Raw genomic sequence first — 13,098 nt, 5'->3', positions numbered from 1 at the left:
GGGTAGATTAGACAGAGGAAGACTAAGAGAAAAAGAGAGCAGAGAAAGTGTGAACTGCTGGAAGAACTACGCTGAACTGGTGGTTAATGGAGGGATGAGGAGCCCCGATGATCCTCTCTGCTGTTCTCAAAACTCTTCTCACCTTCTTCCAGTCTGAGGCACTGCAGCCTCCACACCACACAGTGAGACAGCTGGTCAGAACGCTCTCTATAGTGCTTCTCTAGAAGGTCGTGAGGATGGCTGAAGGCAGGTTGGCTCTCCTCCTCCTCTGCAGGAAGTACAAGTTCTTCTGTGCCCTTTTGACTAAAGAGCTGGTGTTTACATTCCAGGTGAGGGTGTGAGGCTGTGATGTGCACCTCCAGGAATTTAGTGCTGATGACCACCTCTACAGCTGAGCTGTTGATGACCAGTGGAGCGTGGTTAGGCCGGTTCTCCCTGAAGTAAAACAATTATCTCCTTCTTCTTCTCCACATTCAGGATCAGGGTGTTATCTTTCCTCCAGTCCACCTGCTGCTCCACCTCCTCTCTGTAGTTCTGGTCGTTGTCGTCTCTTATGAGGCCCACCACCGTGGTGCCATCTGCAAACTCGACGATGGGATTGGTGGTGAACCTGGGGACACAGTAATTTGTCATCAGAGTGAATAGCACAAGGTTCAGGACGCAGCCCTGAATGGAGCCTGTGCTTAGGGTGATGACATCAGAGGTGTTCTGTCCAACCCAGACTGACTGAGGTCTGTTGGTGAGGAAGTCTAGCAGCCAATAGCAGAGGGGTGTATTGAATCCCAGCTGTTCCAGTTTGCCCATCAGATGCTGTGGGATAATGGTGTTGAAAGCTGAACTGAAGTCCAGGAACAGCATCCGCACGGTGTACCAGGCTCAGGTTGAGAACAGAGGAGATGGCGTCCTCAGTGGAGCGGTTGCATCAGTATGCGAACTGAAATATGTCGAATGTTGGCGGCTGACTGGAGACGATGTGTTCTTTAACCAGCCTTTTGAAGCACTTTATCATGATGAGAGTCAGAGCTACAGGCTGGTAATCATTGAATGAGGTGACCTGAGGCTTCTTTGGGACTGGAATGATGGTGGCAGACTTAAAGCATGCTGGCACTATCGATTGGTCTAGAGAGGTGTTAAAAATGTTTGTGATGCTCGGGGCATGCTTTGGTGGCGCAGTGGTTAGCACACACGATCCATGTATGGAGGCTGTAGTCCTCGATGCGAGCAACCCAGGCTCGCATCTGGCCTGTGGTCCTTACCCGCATGTCTCTCCCCCTCTTTCAGACCCCCTTTCCTGTCAACCTACTGTCCATTAAAACGAGCGACCAGTGCTTTAAAAAAAAAAAAAACTAAAAAAAAAATGTTTGTGAGGACACCAGCCAGCTGACCTGCACACTCCTTGAACATCCACCCAGGTATGTTATCGGGCCCGGGGCTTTTCTTGGGCTTACTCTCCTCAGAGTTTTCCACACTTACGCTATGTCAAGGTTGAGGGCCTCCTCTTGCTGATGTGGTACAGCTTTCACTGCTGGAGTGCTGTTTAGTGCCTCAAACCTTCCAAAGAATTTGTTTAGCCCATTTAGGCCCTGTCCACATGAAGTCAAAACGAACACGAAACGCTAATATTTTCCAGAACGTTTGTCGTAAAGACGGAGACGTAAAATAAATGTGATCGACCACACGAATGCATGAAAACGCTGCAAAATGTATGCCAGGCCTGTAAGTGGCGCTGTGATGCCAAAGCAAAAATAGGCGAAAACAGGCAACGAAATGTTGGGCATGCGCAGTAATATTTATACATGGTTGCCCTGCGGGTCCATTTTCGTGGTTCAGTCAAATTGATGTGCTGAACTATGTCGTTGATATTGCTCTGTTCTTCCTGGAGATATTCCAGAAGAAGAAGATTCTGTTGTAAGCCCGACAGCAGGGTGAGTAGCATTAGCAGCAACCATTCAACACAGTACGGCGCCATTGTTGTTGTGATACTGCGTTTAGAGGCGACGCTATGACGCATGCGTGTAAGAAAAAAAATGCGGTTAGAGCTTAAAGATGGAAACGCGAAAACGGCGTTTCATAATCTTCCCACTCTGAAGGCTGAATAAAAAAAAGATTGTTTACAGACCCCCGAAACGCCGGCTTCGTGTGGATGAGAGGCTGGTTTGGTGAAAAATGTGTGCGTTTAGGCCAGGGTTTGACTTCGTGTGGACGGGGCCTTAGGAAGGTGTTTTGTAGTCTGTGTCTGTATGCCTTGCCACATCTATCTGATCTACAGCTGGATCTTCCAGCTGTGGTTCTGCTTCGCTGATCTGATGGCACAGTTCAAGTTGGCTTACGCTGTCCTCAGTCCCTCTCTGTCACCAGACTCTAAGACTGGGTTCTGTGCTTTCAGCGATTTCCATTTCATTTCCATTGTTCTAACATTGAACAGACCAAAGCATGGATAAAAGGAGTTTTTCATTTTTTCCTAATTCTTTGCCATTTTCCAGCTGGTTGCTAATCTTAACCTTTCGCAAACAGAGAGAGGAAGTCTCAGCTTCCTCTATCACTGAGCCGCTGGGATCTAGTATCGCCTGAGCTACTTATATGACTTTAAACTACTATTCCTGATGGGGCAGAATCCTTTCATAGCAACATTTGCATCATAACCAGAAGTACACATTAAGATATTTTTGACCCTTCAAAATTGATCAAATAAAGATTTTCATAGTTTTAATTTCCCTGGTGAAATTTATTTGTCACCACTCCCTTTATAGTTAGACCAGAGGCTGCGAGGTTTTTTCCACAGCAACAGGTTTAGCATCGCGCTTCTGACCAGAGAAGAACTTTCGCTAATCAAGTTTGTAAATTTTATCAATGGGTAAATTAACCTGGTCTCATGGTGGTCAGCATGGAGCATGCCACTTTGCTGCACTTACCACTGTAATGTGTCTGCTCTGCTTCCCCATAAGGAGCTTTACAATGTTTGTTTTTGGCAAAGAGATTCTTAGCCCATATGTTAATAATTTCGCTCTTTTTTTTTTTTTTGCAATATTTAACTCAAATTCAATTTAAAAACACTTAATTAATCCCAAAGGCAAATTAAATGATAATATTATAATATTGAGGGGGCCTTCATTGATAATAACTAAGTTGGTACAATTTAAGTCAGGAGTCTGAATAGTCTACTCCAAAAATAGTTTATGTAATTTTGTATGTATATTAAGAAGTATGACTGAAAAAATAATATAAATTATATAAATAAATAAATTAAGTTATTGAAATTTAAGGCAAACATATTTCAGTTAAAAACTGACTAAACTAGGGAAACTCAATGAAACTACTATGTGTCAGAATCATGGCTTTGAGTGCTGGCCTAATTGCTCGCTTTATTCACCTATCTAACTCTGCCCGGTTTCCAATTACTACTCATCTAATCCACCGGGGCCATCGGGGCCAGATTATTGCTGATGTTCTTCATGTTTTCATTCTCGTAGGCCAGTGGAGAAATAGTTTTTTTAGTCTTTTATAGTGTTCCTGATATCCTCATCCTGATATGCCTCTCTACCACTGAGCCTGCCTGTTCCTATCTGACCACTCTGCCTGAAGTCTGTGGACTCCTTGAACCCTGGACCAGTCAGTTCCTGTTCTCATCGGTTTCCCTCATCAGGCTCCAGACTCCTGGACCTCTGATCCTTCCTGTTCTGATTTGTAATAAATTAAATAAACATGATTCGAAATTTGGAATATGTCAATGATTTTTTTCACTCATTTCGTGCAATTTTAATGGCTTAAACAAATTAAAAAATGCTAATTGTGTTTGTCCACAAAATCAATAACCTTTAGTTGATTGATGCCTAACCTTCTGTGATTAAGCTATTAGTTAGCAGACATTTTTAAGGAGCCTTTGTTTATATTGTGGTAATCAAAGGGGATGATCACATGAGGAAACATACAAACATGTAGAAGAATATTTTTTCTTGGCCTATTTGTGAGATTAAATATTTTTAGTGTGCCCTTTCTTTGCCTAAATAAGGGTGATTGTTTTGAAGTCTCGTACCAGTCTGTATGATGGAGTTAAGTTATTTAGGGAGTTAAGAGTGGGAATGACAAAAAAGCAGTCGCCTCCCTACTCTAGACAAGGGTGAAGGGAGGGTCATGAGAGATAAGAATGAGTTCACACACCCAACTTAATGCCGTGAATGGAAGACCTGTTCTGAGTGTATATTTGGCTAAAATGTATGTCCTTGATTAATGAATGAAGTGTTTCTTCTTGGGAATAATCAAATGTTCAAGTGTGAGAAAGTTGTTTTTGTAGGGGTGGGACAGTTCAAAGGGAGAGAGTGTGTATTTTGAGTTGCTCTATAAATGTATGCACTGAGCTTTGACCTGTCAGATCTCTATCTCTCCATCTGAGGATGTTAAATAAATGTGAACATTCTCTTGCAAGAGTTTCAACTTGCACCTCGAATCCACACTTATCTATGGGCTCAAATAACCAGAGTTCCTTGATGGGTCATTGGCTGGTCCTTGGCTGATACTGGACAATTCCTTTTTATACATCAATCTTTGTACTAAAATATTATTTCTGTCATGATTTGTGGACATTAAGATCTAAAGAGAAAAATCATCTCCTGGTCAGACCCTGTAATTCAGTGAAAGGATGGAGTAAAAAGATATGCATGCCCATGAGAAGGCCATTGGCTGGAAGTTGGAGGGGATTTTGCTGTCATTCGGCTGGCGTTTGTCTGGGAAGGTCCATTTTGAATGGCTGCTACTGTAGATCTCGGGACCTATCAGGTATTTGTCTGTTTTAGAGCCCCTGTGAGATCTATTTGGTTGGGCTACCAGAATTCACGTACCATTTCTCACTACATCCCATAGGGCCATACACAGGAAATCTAAAATAATAATGTGCGGACTCGTCAATCTGGAAGAAGAAGAATAAGAAGAATTCCCTTGTTTGTACATGTGCAGTTCATGAGGTTCTGGTAAATCAGCTCATAGTTCTGCTTCAACAGCAGGACATACCCACCAAAACCTCACGAGAGCTGACTCAATTTCAAACATTTTTGAGTGTGTGCCCAGCCAAGCTTAGAGTGTGTGATCTAAGCTTGGTCCAAACTCGGCATGAATCGGTTTCAGAGGGGTAGTATAAAGCCGGGCATACACTGTACGATTTCTTTCCCTTTACGGGCCGATTTCCCAGTCACGCGAGAATTAGTCAATCGGCCCGACTTTCATCCTGATGGTGCATTGTGTAGTATACAGGAGATAATGAGGGGTGATCAGCCTCTCATGACCACCTCCCGATCAGGAATCCTAAGGTTGGGAGAATATCAAACATGTTTGAAATTCAGTCGACCGTCGTAAGGTTGTTGTGGGTAAATCGCTCAGTGCGCAAACAAGGATTCGCCTTCATCTTCTTCTTCCTGTCAGACAAAAACACACTAGCATAGTAGCCCCGTTTGCGCATGTCTTTATTTAAATACTTTGTCACCTTTTCTTTTTAGGGCTTTCAGCACAAAATTGTACAAATTGCCAAGGCAGCGCATGTCACTCAAGTGAGCTTCATATTCCTCTTCTATTCATTTGGCTTCCGGACAGACGAGTCTGAGTAGCACCATCTCACTGCGGAGCTCAGTCCCACCTGGTTTTTAGACGTACAGTGTGAGCAGGTAGATCGCATCAGAGCGTTGCACAGTGTGAGAACAAACATTGTGAGCTGTGAACTTTTAAACCCTGCAGTTTCGTAATACAGTGTGAGCTACAGCTGAGTGCAATGATTTCGCACAGTGTATGCCCGGCTTAAATGGGGGACATGTTAGCCTGCAGTGGTCATTCCTTGGAAAGCGCTAATGGGTAATTTACATGAGATTGAACTGTTAAAGAGGGTTGGGGAACTTGAGACCGACAAGAGTTTGAGAAGATGTTTGAAACATAAATTAGTTTTTAGCTGCTCTGAATTTTCTTTTTTCTTTTTTTTCTTTTCACTTAAAACATGGGGAGTGTTTCCACTGCTGGTGTTTGCTGCTGCAGCCTCCAGCAGTTAGTTTGTTGCAGCCGATGAATGTGACCAATGGGTAATTCAATGCACAAACTTACTTTGATCTCAGTGGGTGGGGCTTCATTGATGTCATCAACTTACAACGCCATTGTGTTGAACAGGGGATCAACAGTAAGCACACAAAATTCAGTGCAGATCTAATAAAGCATCTAGGAGATTCGTAGAGATTTCTCATATGTCGCTTCATTCTAAGATCAAAATCTCTGCTTTTTAAAATAGGTTTCTTAGCTGCTTTTCTTAATTTTAAGTCTCCATGAAGTTAATAAATATCCACAACTTCAAAAAAGATGTACAGTATATTACCACCATCAACATAAGTCTTTTCTTTCCTCTGCCCTATAGAATTGGATACCAACTACCAATATTTGTTGGCTTCTGCATTATGTTCCTGTCTACCATCAGTAAGTTTAATCAACAATCTGAAGCATCAGAAAGTGACCCCTCCTGCCTCAACACTGATGGTTTCTTCTTTATATCTCTGTGTTTTTTCTATTGTGAAGTGTTCGCCTTCTCGTCCAGCTACACTTTGCTGTTCTTAGCCAGGTCGCTTCAAGGTGTCGGCTCCTCCTGTTCATCAGTGGCTGGTAATGTCCTTTCTTTTGATTTATTAATGACTATTTGTCTACAGTTTTATTGCGTTACCACTAAAGCAGACAATTTAGAAAATATTATTATTTGAAATTAAATTATCTTGTGTTAGTTAAATTATAAGCCGGTAGATTTCATTAAAAAAACATATTTATGTTATGATACTAACTGTGAGTATAAAGCTTTGAAGATGCAGATTTATTTATTTGTTCATTCATTTTTTTATTAAATCATTTTTTCTGTATGCATTTCTACATCATTCATAAAATGAGGGGGGCAACGTTTCACCCCTATGGTTGGTTAGATATCGCTGCATCGCTGGACTTTTCCTTAGTTTTTTCCTTTTTTTTCACAATAGTAGACAAGTTTCCCAGCTAGAACTAAAGGGGGCGCCATTTTTGTTGGATTCTGCTGAGAATTTCCCCAGGCTCCTTGGAAAAGGTAGGGACAGTTGGAGAGGAAGGTGGTGTCACATCCTCAGAACCATGGATCCAATATTCAGGCAGATGGGTCTGGACAATTTTCAAACAGGCTTTATTTAAACAATACGGCAAGCGGCTGGTCGTCAGTGGGGCGGATAACCGGATTCTCTGCAGGGATAGAAAAACTCAGGTAAGTGACTAGAATGTCGGGCTGATCACGACTAGAAGGAAAAAGTCTCTGACCTGGTTTAGAGTTCAGTCAGATCCCAGAGGAAGGAGAGGAATCCGGGAGGGTGATTGTCCACCGCTTGCAGCAGTAGCCACTTCCAAAGCTCAGACCACCAGCCGACGCCGAGGAGGCAATAGTGTCCGCGAGGGAATATCCAGTGCAAAAGTTGAATGAGAACCAGGTTGACAGACCAGAAGATCCGAGAGCCAAAGATGTACTGAAGGAGAATCCAAGCCAAGGTCAGTAACACAGTCCAAGTTCACAAAACCAGCAAAATCCAGGAAATCAGGGCAAAAAAAACTAACAGAGCAGATAAGGGCAAGGCAAAAACTCCATGACAGTTGGATTTGGAGTCTAAACTATGGCTGAAGGCAGCCACTCTTTACAGGGTTAAAAAAAAAACTACCACTGACCCCTACCACTCATAAAAAAAATTAAAAGATCAGGACAACGGGCCCCACTATTTTACTACAGAATTATTAAAATTTAACCAGATCCACCTCCTCACCGCTCAGTAAGTCAAGCTGAGGATGAGTTTATTCAGCTTTGTTGGTGGACGTGTCTGAATCTTGTACCCACGGAGAGAGTGGACCTGCACACCTCTGGATGAATGCTCTCTTCTTTGTGTGCAAGTTTCCACAAGAGTTATAGGGAAAAGATCTCCATGAATGAACGGAAGGATTCATGTCCTATTTCAAAGTTGCATAAGGGTGACCAGGTAGAGTCTGTGGCGATGGGACTGGTCAGGAGCAGCCTCCACCTCTCTGTCCTCCTCAGCCGCACTCCCAGCATCATGGCATCATTCAGACACTGACTTGGTTAAACATTTACCTTCATGTTCACCAAATTGCTGCATTTGTTTCATCAGCATCCAGCCAACTGTGTCGTTATGTGTTTTTCCAAGCTCTTCTACTTATTCTGGTGTTCTCTGGAATCTGGAGTGAGCTAATTAAGTTATTAATTAATTACTTAATTAGAGAATGAGTGAATGAATGGATGAGTGTGTAAGTGAGTGGGCAAATTCATTAATTAATTGATTAATTAATGAGTGAATGAGTAAATTAATGAATGAATGGATGAGTGAGTGAGTGATAAAATGGATGAATTAATGAATGAATGAAGAAATATTTTTAAAAGTATCAAATTAATCATACTTTTTGGCAATTAATTTATTTCTGCCTGTCTTCTTGTGTCAGTTTTGGTCCTGCATAGAAATGCTCATGCTAAACAGAAGGTAGAAAGCATCTCCTGCAAATGGAAGATAAATTTTCCTAACAAAATAGTAGAAGCTCTCTTTTCCAGGGGCTGTCCAATCCAGAAACTGACTTAGGTTTCCCTGAATGTGAGTCATTGTACAGGTTTGATCATAAACAAAAATGATGCCCAATCAAATCTACAGACAAGTTTTGAACTTGTTAAATATTTGCTTGGTTAAAGATTTCATTGGTCGGTCGTTCATCTAGGAGTTTTTTTTTTTTTTTGATTGGCTTGTATCAGGATGTTATGAATTGTTTCTGAGGAGAGAAAAGGCCAAAGCTCTGAAACTTGAGCTAAGTTGAAAACAGCCGGCCGGTGCCCGCCTATCTCTGCCTTGATGCTGGAGAAAACAAAAGCTGCGCTGAGATTCTCCATCCAATTGACATTTATCAGTGCAGGTCCAGGAACCGGACCCAGTGAAATACATATCACATTGCCATTTCACCCTCCCTGTTTTGGCAATGTTCACTGGAGACTGTGCTACACTGTGTGTTTGTAGGCATGGGGATGCTGGCTAGTGTGTACACGGATGATGAGGAGAGAGGTCACGCCATCGGGATCGCCTTGGGAGGTCTGGCGCTTGGAGTGTTAGGTATGTGGAAATCTGTTCTTGTTTCAGAAGCTTCAGTCACATCCGTAGCCATGATGATTACACTGAGCCCTAAAAACAGATCGATCAACACGAACCGAAAACTGGTTTAATATTATTAATAATATTTATTATCCTGGTTGGTAGTTATGTGTCCAAACAACCAATCTAATTTGGTAAAAGGGAAAACCAAAACAGATCAGTAACTTTGACCAAAAAATTGGTAGATAAGTGTAACAACATTAAATCCAGGACCAGGGCTTCAACTTACAACCCTCTGGTAGCAAGGATGTCATGACTCAGGAAAGAAAGACCCAGTATTCTGGGCAAGACAGACAGTGGGATAATTTAAAGTGTTTATTAATACAACGGAACGAGGCTTTGGATCAGCGCGGTCAGCAGATAGGGCACCGCCCATCACTGAAAACTGTGGTTGGAGAAAAATATAGATAAGAGACAAAAAAAATCTGACTAAGGATAATCATCTATGAGAGTTACTAACCTGGTTTAACAGTTTACTCCATCATCAGAGAATGATATAGAATCCAGCTGGTGGACTACCAACGAGATGCTACCAACCAGGCTAATAAAGGCTGAACATTTAGACAGGAAAAGACAGGCGCAGTGGTTGAGAGGCAGAACAGGATCAGGAAATCAGAAACACTACCAAATGCTAAAAACCTTCTCCCCACTGTACCCCAAGAACGAGCACTAGAACAAGAGCAATAGCATCAATAACCTGGCAAAGATGGCTGGGATTGAGACGTATAAATAGTAGCAGGAGCAGGTGGATTAGAGAGGTGAATGGAGTGAGCAAATGGGTCAGCCATCAGTTCCAAGATCATGACACAAACTCCTTAATCCAACACCACTGTCCCTGCTTCTTGGAGGGATTATCATGCTGCACATGAACACAGCACTGTAATTGTTCCCTAGACCCATACCTATTAGACGCTCACTGGACTACAGCTAAACAGTCAGAGTAGTAAACCATCAGTTACCATGTTTATTAGTTGTTTGTTTTACCAATTGAACCCCAGTAGGCCTCAGCAGATGGCCGCTCACACTGAGCCTGGTTCTGCTGGAGGTTTCTTCCTGTTACAAGGGAGTTTTTTTCTCTCCACTGTCACTACAAGCAGGCTTGGTGTGAAGGATTGCCTTCAAGTCAGGTGGCGCAGTGATCAGCGCGCACGACCCATGTACGGAGGCCTTAGTCTTCGATCTGGCTGACCCGCGTTCGAATCTGTCATGTGGTCCTTTGCCGCATGTCTCTCCCCCTCTCTCATACCCCTTTTCCTGTCAGCCAACTGTTGAAAAAAACAGCCAGTAGTGCCGTAAAAATTTTAAAAAAGAAACCTTTGAACCAATTTGACTGTATGATCCAGTGAACTGTAAAGTGCCTCCAGAGGACATGTGCTGTGAATTGACGCTATGTAAATAAACTGAATTGATTTTATTTGGTTTATTTGAGACCAGTAGCTTGGTCAGTTTCTTACCAATATATTGGGTTAACCAACTAGACTGGTTGTTTTTCCAGCCAATTCATTCTTAAATTGTAGGTGGACAACTAAAAGTCAAGCAAAAGTATCATACCGTTTTCATGTAATCTATTAAAATATAATATGTGGTGCTTTCATGATTTACTCATGCTTTGTAATAACTAAAGTCCCATCAGAACATTTTTGATAGCGTACTATAACCTATGCTCAAGCGCGGTTATTACTAGAGAGAATTTAATTCATGTGAGCCAATAAGTGGCACAATTGTGCTCGATCAATACTGTTTTAAAGCTGGTAGCCATGTCTTCAAATACAGTATTTAAAAGACTACTTATATAGTATACTCCAGGTGATGAAAAGATGAGTGGCAGGTGTGTAGAAAGCCCGTCTGCAGATGTCTGTCCATAAAAGCCACACATCAACCTCTGATGGCAATGGAAAGAAAATGCAACATTCCAACTCAGCTCTCACCTTATTACTGGACTTTCTTCATACAAAGAGATTAAACCATGATGAACAATTTTAGCTTATTCTGCCCTCAGTCTGAAACAACTGAAATAAATAACTGCACAGCCTCAATAATACACCATGACTACAGAGCTAGCCAATGTTGTTCCGTTCATAGTTAAAAAGAACAAGGTTAAAGTTCAGTTCACACAGATGAAAATTAACTAGATCATGTTCATAGTTCACTTTTTCAAAAATGTCACAAACCTATAAATGAACTAGTTCAAGTTCATTTGGTAAGTAAAGCCACAATCCTCCACAATAAAACCTCATATTTCCCCCTTTAAATGTGTGATCATAATTAATAGAAAGAAATGAAAATACTGGATGCAGTCAATGAAATTCAATGCAGTTTATTTATATAGTGCCAATTCACAACACATGTAATCTCAAGGCACTTTACAGTTCATCAGATCATCCAGTCAATTTGATTCAAAGTTTTCTATCTAAGGACAACCAGTTGATTCTTCAGCAATTCCTCAGACTAAGTATGCTTGTAGCGACAGTGGAGAGGAAAAACTCCCTTTTAACAGGAAGAAACCTCCAGCAGAACCAGACTCAGTGTGAGCGGCCATCTGCTGAGGCCGACTGGGGTTCAAGGAGACAGAAGCTGACATACAAAAGGAAATTGTCTACCAGCTCCACAGGAGGCACCTTCCAGGAAACACACAGCCAGGCAGACGAGCTCCGAGCCAGCTCCCATGTCAGAGGAAGAAAAACAGCACATCCAGTTAGTCACAGTCAGAAAAACAGGACTACACTGAAAAATAGGCTGAGCTCAAACATCTATAAAAAAAAAAAGGTGTTGATGGCAGCAGCACAGCTGATATTTCTCTCCAGGATGGAGTCACAGCCAAACAGGAACAGATCAGATGAAGCTACTGTGAGAAAAAGCAGAGAGAGCAGAACGTTAGAGATTGAACTAACAGATTCTGCAGAGTGGGAGAATAGAGATGGATTGATGAACACTTATAAAAAAGAGGTCCCTATGTCCTCCAGCAGTCTAAGCCTATAGCAGCATAACTATAGAGATAGCTCAGGATAACCTGAGCCACTCTAACTATAAGCTTTATCAAAAAGGAAAGTTTTAAGCCTAGCCTTAAAAGTAGACAGGGTGTCTGCCTCACGGACTAAAACTGGTAGTTGGTTCCACAGGAGAGGAGCCTGATAACTAAAAGATCTGCCTCCCATTCTACTTTTAGAAATTCTAGGAACCACTAGTAAACCTGCAGATTGAGAGCGAAGTGCTCTGTTAGGAACACTTTCAAAATATAACCAAAGCATGTTTATCCGCTTTTTAGTTGTGTCTTTCTGTAGATTACGCTCAAATATACCATAATGTTAACACAAAAGGAAAAAATAAAAAGACTAGATTAATGTTTAAATCCAAAGCCCAAAAAATGAGGTCCTGGATCCCATTTCTGTCACAGATCGGCAACAGAGGGGTGATAAAACATAAAGGATTTTAATGCATTTAATTTCTTATTTTCATTAGTGCAAACTGATTATATCTTTCCCAAATAAACTTTTTTTAAAGATGTTTATTATTTTTTTATATATATTTTTTATATATATAAATAAGACTATGTGGACTTTTGAGAGTCAACTTTAACAATATTGATCTGAAAATGTGAGCAAATTAATGTCCACACATGTTGCTTACTTTTTGCATTTATATAATTACTGCTGGGGGATCTTTATTTTAGATTTCCAAACATTAAGCATGTTAGCGTTTAAACAGGTTTAATTTTCATTGAGAGAAAAGCTCACATTACTTTTTTTCTTTTTTCTCCAGCTAATCCTTGATGGATTGGCTGTAGTACAGCAGCTACAATAACTGTTGGTATCTCCATTGTTGCCCTTGCAGTCGGACCCCCATTTGGCAGTGTGATGTACGATTTTGTTGGGAAAACAGCTCCTTTCCTCATCCTGGCATTCATTGCAGTCTTTGATGGAGGTGAGCAAGG

At 41.5% G+C, this 13,098-nt stretch overlaps 1 protein-coding gene across 1 annotated transcript in view; it reads left to right on the top strand.

Moving 5' to 3' along the window:
- The window catches only part of slc18a2 (solute carrier family 18 member 2), a 63,152-nt gene that overhangs the window by 20,287 nt on the left and 29,767 nt on the right, over positions 1-13,098 (top strand). Inside the window, exons 3-6 of the mRNA XM_038304582.1 lie at positions 6,383-6,441; positions 6,541-6,624; positions 9,036-9,128; positions 12,999-13,088. Of these exons, the coding sequence (XP_038160510.1) occupies positions 6,383-6,441; positions 6,541-6,624; positions 9,036-9,128; positions 12,999-13,088 (326 nt within the window). The remainder of the gene's footprint in view (positions 1-6,382; positions 6,442-6,540; positions 6,625-9,035; positions 9,129-12,998; positions 13,089-13,098) is intronic.

The sequence above is a fragment of the Cyprinodon tularosa genome, unplaced genomic scaffold (assembly GCF_016077235.1).
Source record: "Cyprinodon tularosa strain WSP-4 unplaced genomic scaffold, ASM1607723v1 ctg539, whole genome shotgun sequence".
NCBI classification, from domain to species: domain Eukaryota; kingdom Metazoa; phylum Chordata; class Actinopteri; order Cyprinodontiformes; family Cyprinodontidae; genus Cyprinodon; species Cyprinodon tularosa.
The sequence above is the reverse complement of the archived record's forward strand: the minus strand, read 5'-3'. Positions and strand labels throughout refer to the sequence as shown.